Source organism: Urocitellus parryii, chromosome 3, assembly GCF_045843805.1.
Source record: "Urocitellus parryii isolate mUroPar1 chromosome 3, mUroPar1.hap1, whole genome shotgun sequence".
Classification (NCBI taxonomy): domain Eukaryota; kingdom Metazoa; phylum Chordata; class Mammalia; order Rodentia; family Sciuridae; genus Urocitellus; species Urocitellus parryii.
The window spans coordinates 99,659,304-99,685,165 of NC_135533.1; the positions used below are offsets into that span (position 1 = coordinate 99,659,304).

Sequence of the window (25,862 nt, forward strand, 5' to 3'; positions counted from 1 at the left end):
TTTTATTTATTTATTTTTATGTGGAACAGAGGATCAATCCCAGTGCCTCATATGTGCTAGGAAAGCACTCTACCACTGAGCTACAATGCCAGCCTTAGGCCCCCAGCTCATAAAGTTTCTCTTACCTCCAAAACTGCATCAAGCTTGGGTCAAAACCTTTAACATATGCGCCTTCGAGAGACATTTATCCAAACCATAGCAATGGTAAAGATAGATTTAAAACCAACTGCTGGAAAGGAGATCTGGAAGAAAATTTGAGATATTTAATGCATAGCCTTCTTCCCAACCAGATTATTCCAAGGGCTCAGAATGCCCACCATAAAACGGTGTAGAGAAAGTCACATTAAAAGACAGACTACCCAGGATTTTCATCATCTTCTCACACATAAATCCGGAATCTCTTTCACTTTGATGTAGTTGTTATGTATGAATTCTGTTTGCATATGCATTTATAAAACTACTTATTCCCTACAGAAAATTTGAGGAAAAGATCAAAGCAAAAACTCATCCATAATTTCAACACCTAGATACTATTTTTAAAAGTTTTTTTTTTTATTGCTAGCATCTACCCTTAGTGGGACTTAATAAATATTTATTCAATTAAAGAATTAATTAAGCTGGTACTTGATATTTTGGTGTAGGAAGCATGATACTTAGACTCAAAGACAACAACCATTAAGTCTAATCTTTCCCACAAATGGTTATTGAGATGAAAAAATTGAATGTCACTGCTAAAAGAATAAATATGGTGGAGAGAGGGGGCCAGGTAGTCTCTGGGTCAGACCTATGAGAGTATGATGAGAAAAATGGAGTTAGTTGACTCCCCTAATTTATTGTAATAAGAAGATGTCAGAGATAGCAGAGGATTCTACTCTCTAGCAGATACGGCCCAATCCACAAGGGAAAACCTGACCAACTGCCGCAGTCTGGCTGGGCACAAAATCACGAGCCACCACACACCTTGTAGATTCAAACAGCAACTATTTATTCTCAAACTGTCACCGGCACTCTACACACACACGTTCTGGGGGAATCCACACTTTCACTGGGCTCTGCATCCCAAAATACTCTCTGAATCCCAGGAGAACTCAACGGGAACTCAAGGAGCGGGGTGCCTGGAGGCAGCCGGATATGCCCTATTCCCAGCAGGATACACCTTAAACCCCGAACTGCCCTAAACCCCTGATCCACCCTGATCCTTGAGCAAGGTCACCTTTCATGCAATGTCACTGCAAATGACCTGGGTCATGCCATGCGTCATTCTTACTTAGCTATGGCTCTCAGCAACCAACCAGTTTAGCAACTCCTCCTTCTACTGGAGCCAGGAAGTAGATGTAGAAAGAACAGTGGAAAAGTGGGGAACTGGCATCCTTTATTCCACACCATTCCCTACTGGCACTGGTCTCTTTTGGCCTGCTGAACCTCTCAGCCAGGTCAATGATTGTACACTTTGCAGATGTTCTTGGTGAGGACAGATATACACAGAATATCAGTCCTAGCCACACACCACAGCTACCTTCCCAAGCACTTGTCACTGCTCCTGTGCATCTTATCTACTGGAGGACAATTCAGAGGTTATTCCCAGGATTTTTTTTTTTTTTATCAGCCAAGAAGGTCGCTAGTCAACTGCAAGACCATTTTCAAATCATACAGCTGCATTGTCCCCTCCAGCTTTGGACAACCAAGTAATACTTGATATGTATGTTAGTCAGTTTTCCATTATTATAACAAATGCCTGAGAAAATCACCATATAAAGAAGGAAGGTTTTCTTTAGCTCACAGGTTAAGAGGTTCCAGTCCATGATCAGTCAGCCTCCATTGCTTTGGACTAAGGCAGCATATCACAGGGGAAGCACACTGTAGAAATCTAAGGAGCACAGAGAGAGGAACAGGAAAAGGCTAGGGTCCCACTACTCACTTTGAGGACACATCCTAGTGACCCAAAGACATCCCATTAGGCCCCATCTCTTCAAAGTTCTTCCACCTCCCAACAGAGCCTCTCTGGGGACCAACCCTCCAATACCTAGACCTTGGGGGACATTTGCCATCTGAAAGACAAAAGTATGGTACAAAGAATAGGGCAAAACCCACCACTACCATTCTCCAAAATACAAACCTCATCCATCCTAGTAGTTTGTAATCAAAGCCCGTTTTCCTCTTTTCCAACAAAACCAGAGTTTGCAGAGCCTGGTCTGTATTTAGACCTACCCTGCTATTGCCAGCTATGTTACCTGAGGGAAGCTTCAGACAAAAAGCAGAAATTAAAAAGGAGGAAAGCATGTTTGTTTCCATTTTATCAGAATGAGCACTGGTCCCTTCCAGGTTACTCAGGGACTACAAGCTTAACATTCAAACCAGGGAACTCATAAGTGAAAAATTGTGTCCTTATACCTCCCAAATCCTTGGGTGGAAATCCAGTTACGGATACTGCACCCTCTACAGAGAAGGGTATATGAAACACTCCTGTTTTTATACAAAGTTCAGAAATTCAAACCTATAGACTCAGCTTTTTCTGAGTATTCCCCTCTTATATATCTCTAACCCCCAATCTCACTCTCCATTAGTGTGTAACCCCAAGAAAAGGGGCTTCTTCCAGAGCATAAGTTTCTATTTCAAAACATGAATCTCTAGTGGAAATCAAACCTTTAAATCCTGGTTAATATTTTGCCAATGGAAAAGATAAGTATTAAAAGAATATGAAATATTGTTCACAGAGACAAGTAGATTATGTCAATCCTTTATAAGCAATCAATAATAGAAGGAAAAGGAAAGAAGTATGAGAAAGTGGGGAAAATAGTAGTCAAAATAATCTATGATTAAGCCTCACCCTTTCTACTAGCCTAGTCACAAATAGCTCCAAAATTGGAAATATAAATTAATTAATTTATATATATATATATATATATATATATATATAATTTCAGACAATTCAGGGTTTAAAATAAATACATATCAGAACCAGCTAAATAGAAGCCTTAGGTATGGGACATTGATGAAGTGGCCACAGTGACCTTACAACCTCACTGCTGTGAATTGAATGTTTGTGCCCCTCCCCCCACCGATTCAAATGTTGAAACCTGTGTTAGTCAACTTTGTGTCACTGTGAACAAAACACCTGACAAGAGCAACTTAAAATAAGAAAAGTTTATTTGAGGTTACAGTTTCAAAGGTAACCGTCCAGGGTCAGCCAACTCCATTGCCGACCATCATGGCAGAAGGGTGTTGTGGAAAAATCTCATGGCAGCCATGAAGCAGAGAGAGAGGAAGGCACCCAGGAGATGATAAACTTTTCCAGGGCATACTCTCAGTGACTTACTTCCTCCAGCCAGGTCTATCTCCCAGTAGTCTCTCCAGCTATCAATGCATTAATCCATCAAAAGGATTAATCCACTGATGAGGCCAACATCTTCATAATCCAACCATTGCCTAAAAGCCCCACCTCTGAGCTTTGCTGCATTGTGGACCATGCTTTCAACACATGAGCTTTTAAGGGATATTCTAGGTTCGAACCAAAACAAAGCCCTCATCCCAAAAGTAATGGTATTTGGAGGTGAGTGGGAGATAATTAGGGATGGGTTAGATCAGGAAGGTGGGTCCTCATAATGGGATTAATGCCTCTATGAAAAGAGAAAGTAACACATGAACTTTCTCTCTGTTATGTGAGGACAAGAAGACAGCCATCTGCAAACCAGAAACAGAGCCTCACCTGAAACCATATATATCAGCACCTTGATTTTACATTATTTCCCAGCCTCCAGAACTGGAAAATAAACATTTGTTGTTTAAGCCATCCAATCTAGGATTTTCTATAGCAGATCAAACTGTCTTAGAGACCCACAAAGCAAATTCTTAAAAAATCTGGACTCTTTTAAAAAAATATCCAGCATTCTTCCTCAAGCTTTCTGAAGGGAAAATCTTTTTCTCCAACCCTAGCTCACTCCTATTCCATGGGATTTTCACCTGCTTAGTCCCTGTAGCTCCCTATCTCTGCACTGGATGACATTTGTGGGCAGCGCTCTAAGACTCAATGGGAGAATACAAAGAAGAAAGTGATTAACTGTGCTGTTGTCACTAGGATGGGAGAAGAAGCCAAGGGATCCAAAACATGTCTAAAGGACCAGGAAAGGTACCCCAAGAAACACTTGTAGGAAATAAAATGTCTGCAGATCCAAATAGACAGGTGGGAGGATAATGCAAATCTTACAGATAGTTCCAAACTAACAAGTGGGCAGCAAGCTAAGCAACACCAGGAACAGGGGAAGGATCTCACAAAGCCTGTGATTCCTGCTATCTACAGGAAGTAGAGAAGTAAGGAAATAGTGAACATTGGGATATTTGTGTGTGCTTAGGACTGTTCTCTAATGATCTCTCCTTGCTGGAACTAAAGAATCCCTGCCAACACCTCCCACTCAAGCAAGATCTTGTCACCTCTCCTACCTCTGCACTTCCACCCAGGACAGTTCTGGGTCATCTGATACACTCATCATCAAGCCTAACCAGAAAAAAAAAATATGTTTGGGGACACCAAGGTGAAATCTCCAAGTCAGCCAAGTGACCTGCACATGATGGACAGCATACCGGGAAAAGCACATTCTATTTCCCAAGTTGTGCTGGATGGTTTTCGTACCTGATTCCTCACTTTTTATTTGATCTGTGCTTCACAGCATCTGTGTCAACAGACTTTTCCTGGATGGCCTCTTCAGTACAGCCTAATAGTGAAGATACCTTCAGTTCAGAAATGCTTTTCCTAAGGGGCAACAATTCCAGCAAACTCCAAACCTACAAATATTTTTTCAAGAAATTCCACACCAATGGAACCTGTGTTAGTCAGCTTTTCATTGTGCTGACCAAAATACCTGACAAGAACAACTTAGAGGAGAAAAAGTAAAGGTTCAGTCGGTGGTCAGCCAACTGCAGGTCTCTAGGCCCAAGGTGAGACAGAGCAACATGGAAGAAAGGGGTGGTACAGGAGATCTGCTCACCTTATGGTAGCCAGAAAGGAGAGAGAGACAGAGACAGAGACAGAGAGGCAGAGCCAGGAGAACAAGATGTAAACCCCAAGGTCATACTCTTAGTGACCTACTTTTTCTAGCCCCACCTGCCTAACATTATGACTCAGTTAATCCACTCAAATTATTAATCCTTCAAATGAATTAATTTAATGATTAGGTTACAGGTCTCATAACCTAATCATTTCACCTTTTAACATTCTTGCATGAACTTATCAGGGGACTACCTCATATTCAAACCATAAGGGAACCCAATGTACTTTTTTTTAGAAAAGACTTGCTGCAAAGGCTGCATTTTTCATGCCAAGGTCCCCCCCCCCCACCCCCCAGCATCCTGTTACTATATCCCAGTTCTGAATCAACTGCAACTGGGAAAACAGCTGCCAATTCAATATGCAGCATGCCAGATGGCCTGGCATTTTTATGCATGCTTCAACTTACCAATCCCTAATTACCAGGGAGCCAAAACTGGTGGGTGGGCTTTCCTGAGGCTGGAACAGCATGCATGAATGTTTTTACCAGCAAGATTGTTTTCCCAAGAAACTATTTAGCCTCACCTGAAGCTGACCAAATTAGTCCTGACTGAGCATCAAACAGTAAAGTTTAATAGTGTATCCTAGAGTCCAAGGAAAAATTGATCGAGGGCAGAGGAGAGGCACCCTGAGATGAATTGGGGAATGGAGGGATAAAGAAGTCTCATTCACTGGAGGGGATTCCTGTTGCTCCTCGCCAGAGAAGCCCACCCCTGCATATTGTGCCTGTCTTGCATCCTGTTGGGCAGTTCAAGTAACTTACTCACAATGTTAAAGCATAGTTATCCATAAACACCTTCAGGACACATTCCCACACACTTCTGTATGACCAGTGACCCTAAAACTGTTGACACTTCAGCCTTGTTAAATAGGTCACAAGAATATTGGTGATTACAATTCAGAAATGACACCCTACTTTGAACTACTACCTGGAACCTCCAGGTGACATAACCAGATCACTCAACAGATTGTTGTAACCCCCTCAAGCTCCTGAATGGTCATGGACTTGAGCCCTGCCTTCTTCATGGGCCTATTTATCAGACTTTCTGAAGCAGCTACCCCACTTTCATTCATGGTTCTCCCTTTGATACAATTTTAGAAGGCAATACTCAAAGCCCTCTCCCTGACAATAAGCCCTTCATTTGAAATGTCACATTGAGATTTCTTCTCTCCTATACACACACACACACACACACACACACACACACACACACACACCAAAAAGAAACAAAAAACAAAAACACTTCCCTAATGTATGTATACCTTTGTCCCAATTTTTTTCTTGAGCCTCTTTGGAGCACTAATGCAGAAAAAGTTGTTAGTTAATATCTATGGAATGTATGTGCTTCCTAGAAAGACCCCTGGACCACCCTCCAGCAGGTCAAGACTGACTGAAAACGTTCGTATTCAGTTTAGGATGTGGGGAAGGATCTCCATATGGCCCTTTTCCCTTCATGCCAATAGAGATTCTTTCTACTTTCTGGAGCCCTATAATATGATCGGTTGTCAGCCCTAAAGCATTCTGGTTTTAGTGTCTGACCTCAGTTCCATTAAACTCAGTCCTCTACCATCTGTCCATCCAAGACCTCTCCATCCACTTGGATTGACAAGAGGGATCTACTCCAGTATTCCAGGGTTAGAGATTTTTGTGGCACTAGACTTCATGGTGGTATCATTGCCACTCCTGTCCCTGGCCTTGGGGAAATTTTTGAATCCCTACCTCCAAACTGAAAGCCCAGGGAAGGCTTAGAAGTGTCTCAGCTGGCCAGGTCCAGGGTAGAGGATGGCAGTGTCACTGTTATGTGACGTTCATTTTTCATTTCTTATGTTACTTATGTCCTCTATATTCCTCTCCAGGGATTTTTTTTATTAGTCTTTTCAAGGCCCAGCTCTTAGTTTTCTTGAAATTCTATATGTCTGTTGCTGTGTAATTCCTTTCTGCTCTTTTTGATTATTTTCTTCTTTCTGCCTTGCTTGGTTGTTCTTTTAATTTGTTGTTCTTTTTCTAATTTCTTCAGATTGCTGCTTAGCTCATTGGTTTTTCACCATTCTTCTTCTCCAATGTATGCCACAAGACTATAAATTTTCCTCTAAGCAGTTTTTATTTTGCTTTATTTTGGTGAAAGCCATAGAAGCACAACACACACACAGAGAAAAGTACACAAATTTAAATGCAGAGCTTATGAATTTTCAGAAAGGGAATTCTTCCATGTAAATAGCACCCAAATCAAGAAGCAAACTTTACTCCAGTTTTAACCCTTTCTATTTCTCCTCATCCTTCTCACACATCTGCATTCTGTCTGGGATTATTTTTCTTTGAAGAGGAAAGTGCTCCCTTTAGTGTTTGTTTGTTTATTTTTAGTTTTTCTGTGCCGGCCTGCCAGAGATCAATCCTCTTGGTTTCTGTTTGTCTGGAAACATCACTACTTCACTTTTATTTTTGAAGAATGATTTCATGAACTATGTAGAATTAATTCTAGGTCAGCTGTTTCTTCTTCAGCCCTTAGGAATGTCATTTCTCTGTCTCCTGAAAAGTCAGTGGGAGTCTCCTTGTCATTCTTTTGAAAATAATGTGTTTTTCCCCTCTGATGCTTTTAGGACTTTTCTGTCTTTGGATTTCAGAAGTTTAACCACCATGAGCTTAGAAGTGTCTTTGGTTTTTAACCTGATTGATAATCTATTACCTCCTTTATCCGGTTCTCTGGAATTCCAGTTACATAGGTCATGATCCCTGTGTCCCTTTTTCTCTCCTCTATATTTTCCATCCTTTCTCTCCTCTCACTTCTTTCAGTCTGGATATTTTCTGTTGACTCATCCTCCATGGACTAACTTTCTGCTCTGTCTGATCTGCTACTAAACACGTTCATTAAATTCTGAATTTCAGCTACTCCATTTTTCATTTGATTCTTTTCTATTGGTTTTAATTTCTGGCAAAGTATATACTTATTTATACATTTTTATGCATATGTAAATCATAGTTTCTTCAAAGTCTTTGTCTGATGACTTTATCAAGATCCTGTTTCCATTTTTTCTCCTTGTTTTTGGTTTTTTGCTTCTGTTTATCACTATACTTTCTACCGGATGCCATACATTGGATATAAAATATTATAGTGACTTTATGTGATGGCACCTTCCTGCAGAGAGGGTGTATTAATCAGTTTTTCATAGCAAGATACTTGAGGCAAGCTTACTTTATAAAGAAAGAGTCTTGTTTAGCTCATAGTTTGAGAGGCTGAAAAGCCAAGATCATAAAGCCCCATTAGTGCCTGACAACACCACGGTGGGAGTACATGTGGAAGTGAAAGACACATCTCAAAATAGAAAGGCAGAGAGAAACTGGAATCTGACAGTCTGTTCCAAGGGTATACCTTTCATTGAACTAGAAAACCCTTCCTAAGCTCCACCTCTTCAAGGTTTCACACTGTCTCCCAATATCACCATCCTGGGATCGAGCCTCCAGCACATGAGCCTTTGTGGGACACACTCATACCACATCCAAACCAGAGCAGAGGATTTCCCATTTCTCCAGCTCAGCAATGGGGGAACTGATGGCCTTAGCCCAATAAGAAAGTGAGCCAAATGAAGAGTAGTCCAGTTTTAGTAAGGCTTAGTCTCCCTCTGGCCTACCCTGTTCCTATGGACTCCTCTCCAGGGTTTTCATAAACAGAGAGAGGTTTTTATCAGGGGCCCTTCTCTGGCAGATCTCAATATCATCAGATGGGAAATTTTGCCTCTACTTGTTAGATATTTTCATGATTATATCTTTAATCTTTTGCCCTCAAGGCATCGAGATTTGGCAAATGTCTGCTGGAAAACTAGCTGAGAAAAACTAGCATAGAACTAGGAAAATTCTGGTCTCACATGACAGCTACCAGGGAAAAGAGGTTTCAGGTTATCAGCTGTGATTCACCTTCCCGAATATTTAGAACTGGTCACTCCCCTTTCCTTAGAGTGCTTTTAAACATTTTGTATTGAAACTAGCTTATCTACTTAGCAGTTGAAACAGTAATATGCTACAACTACTCTATCCTTGCAGGAAGAGACGGTCTCTAATTACCTTTTAACTCCACATGCAATGACCTCCAGATCAGAAATTCTGTCTGAGAAAGGTAGAGGGGTTACAGTAATCAGCACTTGAATTGGAAACAAAATACATTCATTAGATTGTTTTTTGAGTTTGGAATTGGCCCTCTGGCACCTAAAATAAGTGTTTACTATAAATTAAAGTTCCAGTGTCATTTCACACAATGGTTTATTGTGAACAGTTTTACCATATTAAAATCATTAACATGGGATTTATTCTTCTATTCCAAATAGGAAATTAGTCAAATAATCCACAGTCCTTCGTACTAAAAAAAAGTCAATTATCACAATTACTTCAAAAAGAAGTTGTAATTAAGCATATTCATTCAAATTATCAGATAGCTCATAATGCAGCTATTAGAGAAACACAACTATCACATGCGTATTTTTGTGAGTTAGGTAAATGTGAAATACAAAGAGATGCAAAATCTCTGCTTATTCAAAATTTATGACTTATATTTTCAGTTATTTCCCAATGTAATTTAAATTTAAATTAAGATAGCCAGCCCTTTACATAGCATTCTAAATCATATAAGTTTGGAAAGTACAAATTTAAGTAAGATGATTTTTAAGCAAGTTTTGACAAATCAATATGATACCATAAGACTCAGATATTTTTTTGTTTTGTTTTTGTTGTCGTTATTTTGGTACAAATTAAAATGGCTTTTAAAATTACATATTTTTTTCTTTTAAATGAGTCATTCAGTACAACCTGCTAAAATTAAATGTGTCATAAAAGATAACTCTGCTTATTTCTGGTGTGGCCCAAACCAGAGCCTGAGGCATGAGAAGCTTTAGAATTCTGCCTTATGATGATCCAACAGGCTATTTCAATTTTCAATTAAAATAAAATTTTTAATATTAAATATTTGCATTAATAGTGAAATCTTCAGTGTTAGATGTTGTATGAGTCAACGTTCCATTACTGTAACAAATAACCTAAGATAATCATAAGAAGGAAAGATTTATTTTGGCTCACAGTGTCAGAAGTTTCAGTTCATGGATAGTTGGCCCCATTATTTTGAGACCTGGGGTGAAGCAGCACATCATAATTCTGCTGCCTGCTCATCTCATAGTGGTCAAAGGGAAATGAAGAAGAGGCCCAAGTCACAATATCCCCCTTGAGGGCACACCTCCAGTGGCCTACCTTTCTCCCACAAGATTCCACCACATCAAACTGGGGACCAGGCCTTTAACTCTGGCCTTTGGTGGACATTTAAGTTCCAAACTATAGCAGAAACCTTATCAATAGACGCTAATTCCATTTATCTGCATTTATTTGAAAGCCCTTCACTCTTCCTTTTATTTGGATCAAAAGTCACAGCTGTTCTCTAAGCTGCTTATTTCTTAAAAATCCATTTAATTCATATTTATTTTGTTAAAAATACAAATGAGCATAGTGCACACAGGAATAGACTGGAAAGTCTTAAGTTTTCATATCATTAATATTTTCTCAAAAGTGCTGCTCTTATTATTTCCTCTTACTGAAATCAAATATCCTTCAGGTTCAATTTCATTTATATCTTATTCTTTCCTTGCTTCTTCATCTTTTTGAGCATTTGAAGTTATTATCCTTTCCATTACTCCTTCTAGACAACTATTGAGTATGCGTCTTTCACAGGGATTATAACTTCTTGAGATAAAATTGTTTTTCTTGGATTTTGAGGACATAGTTTATATTTGTCTCACGTCTATTTTGCAAATGAAATAGGAATAGAATTAAGTAGAATGTTACCCTGTAGATAATTTGGTTTGTCTGCATAAATAGGTGGCTTCACGATGGAAGACATCTCTCCACTGTGCTCACTGACATCTGTCTGATGCATCAATTCTTGGCACACTTTGTCTCATAAGATCTGGGTACTTGTGCCCTGCAGATATTGTAACATGTGCAGCTAAAAACTTGCCAGGAAGTTCAGATATTCTTGAGGCTGGCAACTTGTCGTGTTCAGGCAGCAATAGGAGACAATTGTGTTCTTCTTACAGATTATTTTTACTGGTTATAGAATTTCATGCTGATAGTTATCTTCTTTCAGCACTTTGAAGCTCTCAGTCCTTTGTCTTCCATGGTTATAAAGTCATCAGTCAGTTTAAAAGTCATCAATCAGTTTAATTGTTATTCCTTTGAAGGTTATCTAGCTTTTTTTCTTCATTAACTGATGTTTTCCTTCTTCTTTTGCAAAGTTTTACTGTGATGTTGGGTTGCTTTGTTCTTTTGGATGCATAGAGATTTTTTAATCTATAGCTTGATGTCTTTCAGTACTTTTGCAGGATTTTTAGATTTGGTACCATGCCTCTCTCCATTCTCCACTCCTTTCAGTTTCCATTTATACATTTTAGATCACCTGCTTGTATTCTGTGTGTTTCCATTTTTTTTTCTCAGCATGCTCTATTCTTGATTGTTTTTCTGACTTATGTTCCAGTTTCCTAAATTTTCTTCTCATTTTGTTTAGTCTTCTGATAAACCAATTCATTAAGTTCACAATTTCAGAGTTTTTTAGAGTTTTTCAGGTTCTGGAGGTGTTGATTCTTTTTACAGACTTCATTCTGTGCTAATGTTTTCAATCTTTTATTTTCTTGAATGTTGTAAGTGTGTGTTCTGAAAAGCCTACATCTGTAACTCAAATATCTGGAAGCCCCATGCATCTGCTTATATTGCCTGTTGTTGCTTTTAGTTTTGAGGTTGTTTGTTTTTACATTGCTTTTGTTTCTGCATGTGCTTGGTCAATTTTAATTGAGAATTACCCATTATAAATGAAAACTTGCATAAATAATTTGAACCGTACAATGATGTTATTTTCCTGAGATGATTTACATTTCTTTCTGACTTACGTCTAGCTTTTCAAAATAACTTTAATTGAATTCCAACACTTGAGTTGATTTGGAGGGCTTGGACAAGTGTTATTTGTCAACAGTTAATCTATTCAACTTCTGTGGATCCAACTTGAATCATAAGTGATTGGCTAGAGACTTCCTTTAGCAGGCCCTGAAGTCAAGTTTTATGCCATTTACCCTTCAACTCTGTCAAAAGTTCTTTTCAGCTTCCAGTCTCTCAGAGGCTTTTTTGGGAATCAACACAGGCACCCCCGAGGGAAATAGCAACTGCAAATCCTGGGCTCATCTCTGAGTTTTATCGTCTGAATCTTGACCTCATTATTTTATTTTCCACTGCCTTGCTAGGTCCTGATATCTTCAAGGCTACTGTTTCCAGATTTAGGGGAGGAAATACAGTATACTTACTTAAATTTGAATTTAAGACAAACAACTAATATCTTTTTGATATATCCCATGTAATACTTACGACATGCTTACACTAAAAGTTTATTATCTGTTTATCTGAAAGTCAGTTTTAACTGCATCCTATATTTCATCTGGCAACCCTCCTTCTAGCAGATTGGTTTTGCATTTTACAGCTTAACTAGATGTTCTCTGAATTACCTGGTGCACATTACTAGAAAGTGGAAGTTTACTTTTTCTAGCTTGTCAATCAACTTGAGTTACTAAATTTTTTTTTGAGCTACAAATCATCATTTGAAGAGTTAACATACTTGCTTAAATCCTAGCTCTGCCCATAACCATATGTGTGACCTTGAATAAATATCCTTACATTTTGGTTTTATTTTCCTTAGATGTAAAACAGGATTAACGGGTGACATTTCTTGAAGTCTGATTATTTGCCAAGCACTATGCTAAACACACACACAAAAAGAGGTTAATAATATTGCCATACTTTATAGGATTCTAGTGGGAATCAAATTATAAAATAATATAAATGGTTTGCTATGTGTTAAGTGCTAATTAATTAAGACCAATTTAATCATAACTTACAAACTTAATTGAATATTTTGCTTACACCAGGTCTACCACCTTCATTGCATACTATAGTTAAATGCAACAGCAGTTCTGCTAAATCCTCAAGAGCATATAAAGGGGAAAAAAAGCAATTTTCTTGTTTAAGTGACATAATAACAGAAGTAAGTCAACCTGTATTTTCCGAGTACATGTCCAAAATAAAAATTAGTCACAAAAACATATGTTTATAGAGGTAGAAACTTTGGTTTTGCTCTACTTTGTGAAGAAGCTTATCACCCCTTGCTCAAACTTGATAATAACTCATGAATTAGGCAAAATAAATAAATAAATAAAAGTGAAAACCCCAAATATTATAAGAGATCTATTTCAAAGCTACCATGAACCTATATAGGGTTAGTATGGCATCTTTTCTTCTGGAAAGTCTAGAACTACACCTTTTAATGCATAGATCATGGGCTGGATACCTTCATGTAGGACATCTCTAAACAACTCTCCAAGTCAACCCTGTTGATCATCTAGAAGCCAACAAAGGTGTTAATGGCTTTATGAGTACTACTTCACAAATAATTCCACTTGTTCTGCATAACAGCAGTATATGAAACAATATCTCTGACGTTCACCTAGCCTTGCCATTCTATATTAAGACTAAGGCTCAGAGAGCCATGGAACTCACACCAGCAATGAGAGCTGAGGCAAGAGTTGAACTCACACCTATTCCATCTCCCATCACTCCTCTTTCCTTGATCACTTTGCCTTCCTAACCTTCTGTAACTACTTATATAAGTACTCCAATAAACAATGAGACTATTGTAGCAGAGATGCCTTGTGCTCAGAAGATGCCTTGTGCTTTGAAAGGATTTTTAAAATTATTATTATTATTTTACCTCGAAAAGCAGAGAAAGACATGATCACAGTAGATTACCTTAAATAAGGTATCTGAAATAGTAACCAACAATCCTTTAGTATTTTTTGGTCTTTGGACCTTGATATTTTTTTCAAAGGGCAGTAATTGTTACGCATCACAAATATTTTAATCTATATACTTGCACATTTCCCAGAGTCATATAATATTGTGTGTGTGTGTTTTCTTTTAAGAACCAGTATCCACCAGGACACTCTATCTTCTCTTGAGTTAATAAGGCAGAAAAGTCAATCAAATGAAACCAATAGAGTCAGGTATCACTTAATGGCTGGAATCTATTCTGAGAAATACATCATCAGGTGATTTTATCATGGAAAAATCCATAAATTATACTTAATATAAACTAAGATGGCTACAACATCTCAAGGCCATATAGACTTATGGGATCACCATCACGTATACCACCATCCTTGATCAAAGCATGACCGTAGCTCTTGAATAATTTTTCAGTAGGTATTGATGGAAGACCCCTGCATTGCATAATACTATAGATATAAATCTCTTTCCTGAAAAAAACTGAAAGTCACGTTAAACATTTTAATGTAACTGTCACCAGAATAAGTACAAAGTAACATGGAATTCTGGGGAATGAAGTGACTTTTTTAAAAGCCATAAAATAAATAATTTGCATTTTGCATTGTTTTAACATTGATATATGACTTCCCTTCATAAAAATACTCGCAAATAAGAAGACATTTTAATATCTCTTTCAAATTCCAATGGAAAATCATTTTAAACTACAAGAGACATTTTACATTAAATCAAAGGAACATTCATTAATAATCAAGTTGCTAAGTACTGGAACATACTATTAAATACATGTTTAAGGAAAAAGAAAAAGAAACTTTGCCAATGATTCTCAAAAGGAGAGTATTACACTCTGAAGGTTGCCATGAATTCTTGACTCAAAATAAGAAGTAATCTGTTTACCTAGCAATAGGCTAAACTGTGGAAGCAACCTAGATGCCCTTCAATAGATAAATGGATAAAGAAACTGTGGTACACATACACAGTGGAATATTACTCAGCAATAGGATTTAACACATGATTGTACATAATTTCCCTGACCTTGGGCTGGGGATGTGGCTCAAGTGGTAGCGCGCTCGCCTGGCATGCGTGCGGCCCGGGTTCTATCCTCAGCACCACATACCAACAAAGATGTTGTGTCCGCCAAGAACTAAAAAAAATAAATATTAAAAATTCTCTCTCTCTCTCTCTCCTCTCTCACTCTCTCTTAAAAAAAAAAAGAAATTTCCCTGACCTTTTTTTTTTTTTTTTTTTTTTTTTTTTGCTCAAAGGCATTGAAACAATTTTCTGCTTTGAATGAGAAACTAGTAGTATTGGTTCAGGATGCCTGTTACCTCAAAATTCCTTCCACCAACTGAATTCACATTAAAGCCATTTGGCCCCTCCATGCTGGTCTCCCAGGCATCTACAGACAGAGTAGCTCATACACTAAATAACACTGATTCATTGTGATTAGCTACCTGTATGCTCCCAGCTTTAGTCACAGTCCCTCCATGATCCCTGACCTATAAGAAACCTGCCTCTTGTGCTGAGAGTGTATTGGGGCTGGCTGTGTAGACCTGACATGAGGACAATGGGAGATGTCTTGGAAAATACGTACAGAAATAGGTTATTAGATTATCATCCAAGAGCTTGCAAAATAACTACAGGGAAAGAATGATGCAGGAAGGAAACTGAAAGTATTGACTTATCTATAGAATACATCCACCTAAAACAAGAGGGTACGTTCCCAGGCATCATTTGGGCAGTGGAAAGTTTTAACAACTATAATTCAATGTATTAAAAAAAAAACTCAAATAGCTAGTTAAAATTTGATAGAAAAATATTTAATCTCACTAGTAATCAAAAAAAGGAAATGAAAATGATAATGAGATTCTATTTTAAGCTTATTTTTAATTGATAATGTTCAATGCTACCTACCAATAGTTGTCAGAATCTGATGTTACATATTCTGGTAGAAGTAGAAAGTGCTGTTAGAAAGCAATTTGGACACAAGAAGCAATTTGGAGAATACTTAAAATATTCATATTTTCTAACCCAAGAAAGAATATTACAATATTCATGTTTTCTACATCAAGGAATTTTCCTGTGTCAATTAGATTTAGGTTTAGCTACATGTAAGAGAAATCCCAAAACAACTATGGGAAACAACACAGATGTGATCAGAAAGAGAGGCTACAAAACATAGTGCTTAGTTGGAGATTATCATCCAAAATAAAATTGAGATTCTATTATTAAGGAGGAAAAGGAGAATGGATGTTGGGTAGGTAGCTAGCTATTGTTGTCCCATTATCTAAGGAGCAAATTTAAACTTAAAATATAGTTTGCAGAAAGTCATTCCTTTTGAGGGAAAAGCCCAAATTTCCAAAAGTAGAGGAACACTTACAAATTGTAAATCTCTTCTACAGAACAAGAAATGTTATCTGCAAAGTTTTAAATAATGTTGAGCATAATTATTTAAGAAGAGCAAAATGCATCATAATTAAAGTTTATGCTCTCAAGGATGCAAACCCCATAGAATATTTTCATTTTATTTAGACTTTTCTTCATTAACCATATTTTCCATAATTAGCATATCTTAAATCCATGCTCATAAAATTGTAGGTATTATTTTAAAACATTATAATTAAAGATGAATTCCCGGTTCAGAGAAATAGAATCTCAAATTGGAGATTTTTTTATATTGTTCCAAACAAAATTGATACAAAAGACCAAGCCATAGCCTGGTAAATTTTTCAAATTTTAAGAAAAATATCCTATACATAGTGAATTGGGAAAAGCAGGGCACCCTCAAATGAACTATATTCAGGTTGCCTGCAGATGTTTTCCTCTACATCACTGAATGCCAGAAGGCAATGGAGCTACATCATTGTTAATTCATCACATCATCTTCATCACTAACATTTACAGAGCACTCACTGGATTTTTATCTAAGCATTTTTATTTGCTTATTCATCATCTTATGAGATACACTTTGTTGTTAGCTCTGTTTTCCACATGAGGAACATGAGGTTCTGAGAAGCTAAGTAATGTGCCCATTGTCTCGCAGATTGTCAGTAGTGCCACTGAAAGTCAAGACAGTGTGATTTCCCCAAAGCCATATTTTTTTCTGTTTACCTTCTATAGAACTTTGAAGGAATACAAATTGTGATGTAAAGAAGTTATCACTGATATGCACAAGATTTTAGAAAACATACCTCCCATCCATGTTGTAGTTCAATAATGCTTTAGTCAGTTTTTCGCTGCTTGACTGAAGGATCTGACCAGCAGAACTGTAGAGGAGGAAAAATTTATTTGAAGATTCATGGTTTCAGAGGTCTTAGTCCAGGTCTTAGTCCATTCCTCAGGGATGGAGGTGAGGGAGAACATCATGGCAGAAGAGTGTGATAGAGTAAAGCAGCTCTCTTGGTGATGATCATGAAGCACAGAGACAGACTCCAGCTCCAGATACAAAATATATATGCCATAGCCACACCCCCAATGAACCACTTCCTCCAGCCACACCCCACCTGCTTCTAGTTACCACTCTGAATTCCATCAGGGATTAATTCACTGATTGGGTTAAGATTCTCACAATCCAATCATTCCTCTCCTGCATCTTCTTGCTTTGTCTCACACATGAGCTTTGGGGAAACACCTCATATACAAACCATAACAAATAACTTCTAAAAATCTTCCTTAAAATGACCCAGCTCATCAAACTACCTAAAATCTTAGAAGTAAAGATATAAAAGCAATAATTTTTAATGGGATAGGATGAATGCTGAGAAGTATAAATAATGGATTTAACTTGAAATAAAAAATGTTAAGAACAAAACAATTTTTCATGACACATTTTTAGAAAGAAGTCAGATTTGGCTATGAGGCCATATGTAGGCCATTATTGTCAGGTGTGGCCTGGCTGGCTGGTGGGGGAATTAGGCTGCAGTTCCCAGATGTATCTTCTCTGGCCACAAGTGTCTCCTCCTGGGTTACTTCCTACTTCTGAGTACCATTTTATTTTTGTCTTTCAGCTGAAACCAAGATCTGTTTCAAATACTACCATGGAGTGAGTGGAGCCCTGAGAGCTACCACCCCCAGTGTCACCGTCAAAAACTCAGCAGCTCCCGTAAGTCTTGGCTCTGCCTCTTTGTTCAGACCTAACCCTATTGCTTCTTTACTTTCTTGTTTTTGTATGTGTGCACACATTTATGTGGGTGTGGGTATGCATGCGTGCACGCACGTGTGCGCGCCTACACACACACACACACACACACACACACACACACACTGAGATATATTGATAGCAAGATTAAAAATAGACACATGTCAAAATAGGAGGAGGAATGTGGCCAAAGCCAATTTTGTTAGTTCATGCCATTTGTTTGTTAGAAAAATGCCAAACTTTGGTATTTTCCCTAGATAGTCAATGTTTGTATTCAAGATATACTTAATGGCAGTGAGTAAGTCTTTTCTTTGGAACACATTTTTTAAATTTCTTGGCTTTAAATATTTATATTTTCCCATGACTTAATTTTTTTAAGCTTGTAAATAAATGAATGAAGTAGAATGTACTGGCTCAGATTCATCTTAGTCATGGAAGTATGAAATGAGAGACCTCGAAAAGACTAAAATCTCATCCTTTTTTTTTATAGAAATGAGGACATATTGCCCAGTGAGACTAAGTAGTGTACCCCAAACCATACAGTTAGCCAGTTTCAGGTCCAGGAATTAAACCACATCTTCTGTTCCCTCCTTTGTGGCTCTGCTCAGACCTATGGAAATACGTCATTTTTTCCTAAAATACAGTCTACATCTTTGTGGTGCTTCTTACTCAGATCTGAATACATCTGATTAGGGCTGAAATCTACCTGAAAATGGCATTCCTTGTCCTTTCAACATAAATTTAAAATGACCAACTGGGGAGTTTGAACAGAAAACAGTGAGGACTTTGTCTTGCAAGTGGAAGTAAAAAAGGCTTTTTCCCCCTATTTAAAAAAAATAGAGAAAGAATTTGAAATGAAACAGAATGATTCATAAAGGACATTGACCCTAAAAAAAAGTGCCATTTTGTCATTTCACAAATCAGTCTGGCAGTGTCCTGAAGTGTGCTAATTGAGGACTTGGTAATAGGCAGGAAGATAAGCAAACTTCAGACCTGAATCTTGGCTAACTCTATGCTGAGGCGTCCAGCAGGACTAGACCCTGGGCTAGGTTAACCATGAGAGAGAGAGAGACACACTTCAGGAGAGACAGGGAGAAGGAAGGACCATGCATACTTAATGGTTACCACTTTTCCCTGTACTACCTTTCAGATTGGAACATGATTTCCATCACTTTACTGAGTGGGACAGGAATTTAAATGTGGCGTCTGGCGAAGTATCCTCAGAGTTCCAGGCCTCTTCTTCTGTCCCATATGTACTCTCAAAAGGAGTACCTGGGAAAGCCAAGCAGGTCCAGATACATTTTAGCCAACCTTTGGGTTGGAAGGCCAACTACATAAAGGCAAAAAATAAATAATAAAATGAAACAAAATCAATCAAACCAGAGCCTTGGTGGACAGAACAGGAAGGTATTGAACACAATAGACACAGAAGGAAGAAGATAGGAAGTGGAATAAAGCTAATTCAGGAAAAGTATTCTTCATGAAGGTCTGGCCTTTGCCATTGCATACCAAGTCACTTTGGGAGGCAGTTCCTTGCCAGACACTCTGTTCCCTCAGCAGGGTGGGCCTTGCCTGTTGATGGGACTCGCCCATGGTCTCAAGACTGGGACAGGAAAGGAGAGTTCTCCACCTTCGTCTGCTCAGACGTGATATTATAGGAAAGTGTTGGCCAGCCTCAGAATTGAAATTGACCTTTAGTTTAAAGGCAGCTCCCTAGAGTATTTGGCTTCTCTGAACTCAACCTACTGAATACTCCAGATGTTTACCTGTTTCTCAGACCAATGCAAAGTGTGACACACGTCATCACACTGACATGCAATGTAAGCTTAAAATGAAGCAAGACACAACTACCCAGAAAACAGCCTTGAAATACAAAAGAGTTTTCCATAGCTGGATAAAATATCAAAAGCAAATGCTTTCTAGGAGCTGCCATCACCAGAAACAGGGATTTCCCTCTGAGAAGTGAAAACAAGTGCTTTGATCATATCATTTGACATAAAAGTTCAGGAGACGGCATCGATTCTGTTTCATCCTGACTTCATCTTTGTCACTCCATGTATGCTACTGTTGCTTGTACTTAACACTGAAACACTTCGAAATATTTTGACATATTGCTTCTGTCATTATCATCTCTGTAATGATTTTCTCATATAAATCCATAGACACTTTGATTTTAATTGACACTCTAATATTTATCCCATTGACAATTTCGTTTCTTATTTTAATCACCAAGCATGCAAGAGTCCTGTCTTAAAGCCCATGTGACTTAAGGGTCAGTGAGAGTAATCCAGGGTTCCAGCTGCCCCACTGAAACTGAGCACATGGAGTTTCATGGCAGAAGGGAGCATGCACTTTCTTGAAAAACTGTACTTCAATGTGCAAAGTTTCATAGTAGCCAAGCTACCATTGCCTTTATTGTTTGATGGTATGGAACACTTTTCATAGTAGTTTCTCTTACATCACTCTCGTCGACTCCCAGCACTTCTAAGGCAGATAAGAAGACTATTTCAGTTAAGTGATCACTTGGTTATACAGTGATGGAACAAAACCAAACCTAGCTTATACTTTGTAACCCGGTTCAGTTATTAGTATAATCTAGCCACCTTATGGGTTAAATAAGCCTTTGCAATACTGTCTGGAGGCTTAAGCACACTGTTTCTAAAGAGAAATGCTATTAAGTTTCACAAAATCAGTTGACCAATAAAGTTTGAGTGTCCACTTTCAAATTGAGTATTGCTGCTGCTGCATGAATCTCTTATTAAGAGTGGCTGTTCAGTGGCATCATATCATGCCCAAAAGGTCCTTGAGTTCATTTGTGATAATATACTAAACCTGTAATTCTTAGAAAAGGAAGAAAAAGATGTCAAATGGTCCTCTGGAATAACCAGTACTTTAATTCTCTAAGCATAGTAGGTTCTTGATATGAATTAGTTCTTTTTCTCATTTTCTCTTTATCCCTTATCTTTGTCTTCATCCTCATGGCAACTGTTGAGGTCCTTGTTATAAAATGAGGTTGTCATTTACTCTTAGGGTTCTGGAGTTCTCATTTACTTGGTGGCCTTAATTGTAGATTAGAAACTATGATGGGTGGAAGTTGTGGAGATAAATGAAATGTAAGCCCTGTCATTGAGAACCTGGAGTTACTCTGTCATAAATTGTGATAGTACATGAAGTCCGCTGTACTGGAGCATGAAACCTCCTGTGCTGGCCCGTGGACAAAGGTGCCACAAGATGCCTGGGGCAGCTGTGCTGGCTTTTGAAGGAGAGGGTATGTGGGCTAAGATGGGCAGCCTGAATGGGACTTTGCCAGATCTGAAAGGGAAGCAAGACAAGGTTGGTGAAAGGAACAACATGTGCAAAGACACAGGGACATGACACAGCACAGGCCTGCTGGAGAAGGAGATGTAAGTTGTGTTAGGTCTAAAGAACAGGTGACTAATTTTCTCCATATATACCTCTGTACTTCCTTTCTCATGTTTTGTATCTTGAGAGCATCTATGATATATTTTATATTTCCTGTAGAAAAATCATTTTATAGGTAAGCTTCACCTCTCAATATTATTACCTTTGCTATTTTTACCATGCTCCTTACAACATCTCTTAAGAAGCTCTAATATATTTTCCCTCCCTATTTATGTATAAAAAGAAGGAAATCTATCCATACCTACAATTTGCCAAAGAAAGAGTTGGTTAAACTGTCCTCAGACCACCCAGGGCCCATCACTGGTTCGGTTCATCTGCAAGGTCTTCTGGACTAAAATGAGAGCCCTTCCTCTGTCTGCTGGTTCTCTCCAGTGCTGGAGATTCAGGTACAACCTGCAGCTGTCCTTGATGCAATGCCATATAAATAAGAGCTTTTAAAGTCCTGAGCACCTTGCACCCCATGCCTGCTTACAAGAATGTACCTGAGAATCATCCACCTGACAGCGCACCTGCATCCCCACCCATGCAGAGGCCTAGGGACCTAGCTTCTGGTTATAGTCAACAGGTAGCTGTTTGAGGCATAACTCTGGAAGGCTCAGGAGGCAGTGTCCAAACAGTGGTGAGAAGACCACAAGAATGAGGGGCAGGCAGAAGACATTCTGTTCCTACCTTATATGGGACCATTTATCCTGCAGTAGAGGGGACCCCCTCACGATTTAGAGGCTGAACTATGTATACTCCAAGAATGTATCTCTTTTATTGTCTTCAACATTAAATTTTGCAGAAATTCCATCAGGATTTTGGTTATGCTGGATTATTCTTATCCCTACATTAGATGACTATTGTCTATTTTTTTCAGTCTGTATCTCATGGCTTTTTCAATGAGAAATTGGAAGAGAACATATCTGAATCCTTTTGAAATATCTTTCCATAGCAGTGATCTTCTAGGCCACCAGCAAGTGGCTTAATTGGACCTCAGAATGGCAGGGTTTCCCAAGACACTATTTTTTAATTGTATTTTTTCACTAGTTGTGCTATATAAAGAATTGCCTCAGTAAAAGAGGGACTTGGGAAAAGTTCAGAGCCATATTCCTCAACTCAATTTAGTTGTAATTCCAGCTCTCATGCTCTCACCACATTTTTGCCCCTAAAACCATGTTTTTAGACTTGGTCTCAGGTTCAATTTCATGAATTTTTTTTTTTGGGGGGGCGGGGAAGGAGACAAGACTTTTATTTTTCTACTTGGATTTTTAACAGTAGTCATATGTGTTAGTCAGTTTTCCATTACTATGACTAAATACCTAAATAAACAACCTATAAAGAAGAAAAGTTTATTTTGACTCACAGTTTTAGAGGTTTCAATCTATCATCAGTAGGGCCCATTACTTTTGGGCCTGTGACAATGGCCGAAGCATATGGTGGAGGAAGCTGTTCATCTCATGGCAGACAGGAAGCAAAAAAGAGGAAAACAGAAAGGGACTGAAGTCCTAAAATTACTTTCAATGACCTTACTTTCTTCTAGTAGAACCAACCTTATAAAGATTCCACCACTTCCCAATAGTACCACAAAGAGGAACCAAGCCTTTAACACATGGGCCTTTGAGGAAAATTCAAGATCCAAACTGTAGCACCATAGAAGCCTTTTATGAATTAATTGTTTTTCTGTTGCCTCCCTAACACATCCATAATTTATTTTTGCAGCATATCAATACTTATCTACCAGGCCCTAAAAAGAAATTTCATCAACAATCCTATGATGGGACAAAATTTCAAGACTTAGTCCCTAATACTTTGAAAATCAGTTTCTAAAAGAAATAATCTTAATTTTGATAGCAAAGCAAGAAGCCTGAAGTAATTTCACAGTACGATATTCTAATTTTTCATTTCTTTCCATCACACATATTTGTACTAGTCTTTCCTTAGAGGACAATTTTAGAAGGCATTTTGATTTGTAGATGTAAATCAAATGCTAGAAATAAAACATAATAAATGCAAACTTGAGTGCTTGAGCTAAAATTGCACAGATAATTTATTTACATGCAAAGGATCAGAGTTGCCCAGACATTTACTAGAGAGTTTCAGAATGATTTTTCCAAGGGAACACTTTACAAGATTTTCTACTATTGTAACTTTAAATTCCATCTCTATTCCACAAAGTCAAGGGTAGAATGGGAAAGCAGTTTCTAAGGATGATGGGGAGAAGTTGATGGTTATATGTCATTATAACATACACCTTCTGCCAGCTGAGAATCCACAGTCACTTTTTGGCTCACTCTGAATCTGGCAAGTTGTTTGATAATGCTCACTGCCTCTTGCCTCTAATCTTCTTTTCCCAGAACCAACTCCTACCTCCCATGCTCTCCCACCCTCAACCACCAATACATGGATAATTCTGATCCCTCAACCTTGAAAGATTTCTCAGAACTGAGTTATTCTGTGCATCTTTCTATAGCACATAGTTTCGATAATTCATTGCATTTATCAGTAAACTCCTCTGGGCTAGCCATAAGGCATGTACACTGAACAAGACAAATCCCCATCCTCATGAAGCTGCTCTCTGGGATGGGGTAAGTGGGTAATGAGAGACAGACAAGAAAACAGGCAATAACAACACACTACTCTAAACATTCAGTAGGGGATGAATAGGGCACTTTGGGAGGACCAGGGATAGGCAGGCCCAGAGTCTGATGGAGGGTTTTCCAGATGGAGGAAGTTGAAATATGTGCACATCACAGCCCTAACCAGAGTCTTTCTTGATTATACAGTAATTAAACCCAGCATATAAGAATATGTTATTCACATGTATATTTTCAGCAAAAGTCTCTAGATTTTGACAAGATTAAAGCAGGGAGACATTTGGACATTTACTTTTTGGTAAATGCATCTGATGGACTCGTGCTAGAAGAAAAAGGGAAGGAAAATCCGAGTCTCATCGGGCATCCTCTCTGATGAGAACTTCCCCAGGCCTGTCCACAGTCTCTAACCTCCTTAGGAGTCATTTGGAAATTTGAATTTCGTCCTGATCCAACTTGAAGGAATTTGTTCAGTTTCAGAGGAAGAGTTAACTCTGAAGAGACATTTGGGGCCTTCAGTCTGGAGATGTTATTTTCTGAAATGCTTTCTCCATCAGCCCTGGTTCAGCATCCATAGCATCAAAGTGGTTCACATCCCTTCTTTCTTAGGTCTAGAAAACAAAATGCCAATTAACATTCTGTGATCATCAAAAGTTCCAAACCTTCTCTTCCAGTTGCATTTTTCCAATGAAACCACACTAGAAAAAAATTAGACATAAATCACTATTGGAAAGTAGAAATCCCTCCTGGGTTTTAAATAATCATGATCTTAAATTGTTGGGATATCTATGAAGCCCTGATGTTGTATGGATATGTATGTGCATGTTCCTAGGGAAGGTATCCAAGGCATTTATAAGACTCTGAGCAAAGCTCATAGTACCAAAAAGGTTATGGAACACTGTCATAGGAAACACCAAATGTCGCTCTTTGCTGGCGTAGTCAATTTGATAGGCTTTGCACCTGTCAAAAGACCTTGTTAAAAGATAGACACCTTTGCCTCTATTGCAGAAAACACCGTAGGCTTTGGCAACACTATGAATGCCATGAGTGTTGTTAAAGAAAGGAAACAGGTAGTCAATACCTCGGTAAGAGACCCTGGGCTAGAAATCTTGAATACCTCAAGATGAATATATTCACCTGGTGAATCGCCATGAATTTTGACATGAATATAGCCAATAAGTAAGATATAGAAGGATATGAAAATTAAATGGAGCCATTTTATTTTAATTTATTTTCATTTTATTTGTGGTAATGTGGATTGAACCCAGGGGTGCTCTATCCCTGAGCTATATCCCCAATCTTTCTTGAGACAGGATCTTTCTGCATTGCCCAGACTAGCTTTGAACCTTCAATCCTCCTGCCTCAGCCTCCTGAGTAGCTGAGATTACAAGTATGTACCACCATGCCAAACTAAAGATCTCTTAAACAAAAGGCATTTTTTTTCTGCAGTGTAATCCACATTGACTTCTTATGGATTCGAGGCAAGGATCTGGCACAAAGTGTGTGTGTGTGTGTGTGTGTGTGTGTGTGTGTGTGTGTGTCTGTGTATTTTCCCTAAAACAAAATGGATAAATTCATAAGTTAAAGTCTTTTGAATGATTGAAGTATGGATACATTTGTGACTTAAACTTCCTAGAAGAAAAATTTACAAAATAATTTTCTTAGACCCCTAACACTAAAAACAGAACTGCCAAAATTAGCATTAAAATAGAAATGTCATAGGCCATCTTATTGATAAATGTAAATATAAAATCATAAGTTAATAACAGCAGATAGATTGCAAAAGTGCATTAAAATAATTTGACTACATAAGTTTGTACCCAGATTGTAAAGTTG

General features: G+C 38.2%; 1 protein-coding gene across 1 annotated transcript in view; it reads left to right on the forward strand.

Moving 5' to 3' along the window:
- Hecw1 (HECT, C2 and WW domain containing E3 ubiquitin protein ligase 1) overlaps positions 1-25,862 on the forward strand; it is a 287,449-nt gene that overhangs the window by 80,337 nt on the left and 181,250 nt on the right. Inside the window, exon 4 of the mRNA XM_026410640.2 lies at positions 17,900-17,994. Within this exon, the coding sequence (XP_026266425.2) occupies positions 17,900-17,994 (95 nt within the window). The remainder of the gene's footprint in view (positions 1-17,899; positions 17,995-25,862) is intronic.